At 47.6% G+C, this 3,735-nt stretch overlaps 1 protein-coding gene across 1 annotated transcript; it reads left to right on the top strand.

The window, feature by feature from the left end:
• Positions 1-1,584: 1,584 nt before the first annotated feature.
• On the top strand, positions 1,585-3,039 carry LOC124662693. Its single transcript, XM_047200504.1, has one exon. It carries the CDS (start codon positions 1,585-1,587, stop codon positions 2,767-2,769), a length of 1,185 nt encoding a protein of 394 aa, XP_047056460.1. The 3' UTR covers positions 2,770-3,039.
• Positions 3,040-3,735: the final 696 nt, after the last annotated feature.

Genomic DNA, 3,735 nt, shown 5'->3' with positions numbered 1-3,735 from the left:
AATGCATTGCTTCTATACATCTTTGCTGCATATCCTTGCACCTCAGAAAAATATTGTTAGATTATTAGCTAAATTTTAATTGAGTTTAATTACGGAACCAGCATAGACTGGCGAATTGATAATAAAATTGGCAATGAAAAGCTAACAAGTAGTTGTGCAAGGTAGGAGATGAGGAACACATGCATCGCGACTAGAAAGGTCGCTCCAACATCAGCATCACCATGGTTGTTGTTGATGTCGACCGTGGTGTTGTCGAAGTCACCAGATGTGTCGAGGAAATTGGACAGCAAGAAAGTAGGCAGACAAAGCGAGCAGATCACACCGAGACGCTCTCTAAAACCTTATCACCCGTCTTCCGATGCAGGATCTCGATGGACGGGGTTTCGGAAGCATGTTGTCCCGGCCCTCCAAGTAAGCGATAGAGAGAGAAGCGAGTGGAGAGATGTGCATGCGTTATGTCTCTCATCTCCTGGTATAGCCTGAGAGGGGAGCCGTCGACCGAACCGACACGCATACGAAGATAGGAACATGTGGCGAGCATGCACACTGACACGTACCAAACTCAGTTGGTGCACCAAATATAAAAAAAATATCATCAACAAAATCCTTTCGAACTCGAGTCACAAATGCACATGTGTGGCGGGATGGGTGGCGGAGGAGAGTGCGGGTGAACTCCTTGTCTTCTCGCTCACTTACTAGAGATGGAAAACAATTTTCATTATAATATACTCCAACTATCTCCCAACTAGCAATGTGAAAATAAATTTTATCTCCCACAGCTCCTAAAATGCCACCAAAGATGGACATTCTTAAGAAAACGGCATGATGAGAGGCCATTGATCAGTTGGACATAAACAACATAAACTCTCTAGTACGATCTTGTAAACCAGAAAGTCCACACCACGACGACGATCGTGCCCCTTTTATTTCGTAGTATACCATCTTCACGAGGACGTCGTTGCCAAGGACATACAAAAGTAATCATAGTAGAATCTAGAATTGTACTTTAACAAGATTCATGGTTAGTGATGCAAATGGTTCACCATTAGGGTACCCTTTACTCTATATAGTTTTAAAAAATAAACTAGCTTTTATCCATGTATAACATTATTAAGTTAGTTCATTTTTTTTTGAACTAAATAGGGTAAAGGGTACCCTGATAGTGGACCGCTTGCATCTATATCCGTGATTCCTAGTGTGTTTCGGTCCGAGAAGATAAATGGAAATACGGATGGTAACTAAAGCTCCCTTGGCCTACAACATAAGGAAAAAATTCTTCCAACTCATGGATTTTTAAACGCATTTAGATCACGCATTCAAAAAATTCAAAGTAACGTGCACATCTCGGGAGTATGCACTCAAATTTTTGTTTTTGTTTTTCTGAGCGGAGTCTGAACTCTGAAGCTCAACTGAGATGCTGGGCCTGTGAAGTCCTGAAACCTAGGCACGTTCTGACCGGCCAAGCCCATTCCCAACTCCAGCAACACCAGCACACAGCCACGGGCTCCTCCCCTCCGCATCTCGTCGACGTTCCCGGCGGCCGGCTCTCCTGTCCCGTCCCGGATGGCCTCCACTTCCCCTCCAATGGCGACCAGCAACGAAGTGGCGTCACGTCTGATGGAGATCCCTGACCACCTCCTGGCGGAGATCTTCCTCCGGCTGCACGCCCCAGAAGACCTCGCGCGCGCCTCCGCCGCGTGCGTCTCCTTCCGCCGACTCGTCACCGACCAGTCCTTCCTCCGCAGCTTCCGCCGCCTCCACGCCCAGCCACTCCTCGGCTTCCTCGACCACGACGGCTTCAACCCAGTCCAACCGCCGCACCCCTCCGCGCCCGCCGCCCGCGCGCTCGCGCACGCCGCCGACTTCTCCTTCGCCTTCCTCCCCTCCCACTGCCGCTGGGCCGTCCGGGACATCCGCGACACCCGCGTCCTCCTCGTCGACCCCCAACACGACGAGTGGGCTCCGGTCTTCAGGGAGGTCGCCGTGTGCGACCCCTTGCACCGGCGGTACGTCCTGCTGCCCCCACTACCTCAGGACCTAGCCGCCTCGGTGGAGCATTTCCTCCTCCCCCTCGGCGAGGAACCAGAGGCGGCGTTCAGAGTGATCTGCGTGGCACATTTCAGCACCAGGGTGGCGGCCTTCGTCTTCTCGTCCAACACCGGACAGTGGCAAGCCGCTGCATCCAAGAATTATAGCCATGGCATAGGTAGCAGCGAGGCGACCACTATGCATATGGCTGCTTCCATCAGGAGACTCAGGTGCCATTACGCCAACGGCTGCTTCTACTGGGACACCGCCCGGTTCGGCAACCTGGTCGAGGAGGAGAACAGGTTGCTCGTGCTCGACACCCACAGGATGGACTTCTCCATGACCGACCTTCCGCCCGGTAACTGGGGAAGGGCAGATCTAGCCATTGTGGGGGCAGGTGAAGGCAGGATCGGGATATTTGGTTTCGATCGCGGAACTCCATCTGTCCTCAGTTACGCCGTCGTTGCGCGAACCAAAGGCAAGAGTCCGAGCCTGTGGCAGATTGAGAAGAGAATCTCGCTAGATCCTAGGTACGATTATCGTATCGAGGATGCAACAGAGAGGTACTTGCTCTTGTCAAGGACAGAAGCCTCGTCACCGACCGGATATTTCTCAATTGACATCAAGACATTGAAGCTTCAGAGGGTTTGTGTGAAACAACGCATGCGTTTAGTGCCCAAGTCAGAGACACGGATATATACCAACTTCCCACCACCCTTGTTGTCTTCAAGGGCAATATGAAGTGGTAAAATCATCTTTTGCATCCTAGTTATCTCCTTCCCTCCATATAACCATCACATGACTTGCCTAATGCTTGATTTGTTCAAATACTGCAGTCAGTAACCACCACCCTTAGTAATATGTATTTTCTTGTCCAACTGCCGTGTTTAGAGAATGAGGGTAGTAGGAAAAAAAAGGGGTATTTCATACAAGTAGCTCGTGCATGAGTGTGCTGATGGAATCACAAAAAACAGTAGATCGACCACTGTCAATTATTTCTGAGTAGCAGTTTGTATGCTCAAGGTAAAGTAGAAGGAATACAAGTGTAGATCTAGTTTACCTTTTCACATCGAGGTAATTCACTCAAATCAAGGACAACTCATTTTGTAAACTATTTCTCATAGACAAAGACACAGAAAAGATTTTTTTAGCCATCTTCACATTTATGATTTTATCTTGCTATGTTGTTTCGAAACAATTCTGCATAACTAGTACCGTCACAAACAATATCCTTCTTCACACGTATAATTTTATCTTGCGATGTTTGTTTTGAAATAAGTCTGCAAAACTAGTATGGTTACAAACAAGATCCTGGTCACTGCCCTAAATAATATGAACATCTTGTGCTCACAGGTTGTTTTATCTGAAATACACCTCATAAGATCAAGAGAACGCTTAGCATTTTAAAGGCTACTGAAATTTTTCTTCACTTCAGTCAATCTCCACCATTTTTAGATCCCATATCATGGTTCTCCTGATCTTAAAGCAAATCATATCGCTTGAGACGATTGCATGAATTTTAAGGAGGTTTCATGGGATTGTGTATTACCATTTCTGTACGGTATTACCATTTCTAAAACATTAATTAGAGGGACACCCACTTTTCTATGTCTTTCCTTTTTGTGCCCCAGTTTTGGATTGGGATGACAGACGGCACCTAGTGTGTTGGCGTTGGTTCTTGATACCAATGCCCCCAGTTTCTTTCTT

Source organism: Lolium rigidum, chromosome 1 (genome assembly GCF_022539505.1).
Source record: "Lolium rigidum isolate FL_2022 chromosome 1, APGP_CSIRO_Lrig_0.1, whole genome shotgun sequence".
Taxonomy (NCBI): Eukaryota; Viridiplantae; Streptophyta; class Magnoliopsida; order Poales; family Poaceae; genus Lolium; species Lolium rigidum.
The sequence above is the reverse complement of the archived record's forward strand: the minus strand, read 5'-3'. Positions and strand labels throughout refer to the sequence as shown.

Bases quoted from the DNA above. Each gene is read 5' to 3' on its own strand.
- LOC124662693 (XM_047200504.1), top strand. From the start codon at position 1,585: ATGGCGACCAGCAACGAAGTGGCGTCACGTCTGATGGAGATCCCTGAC.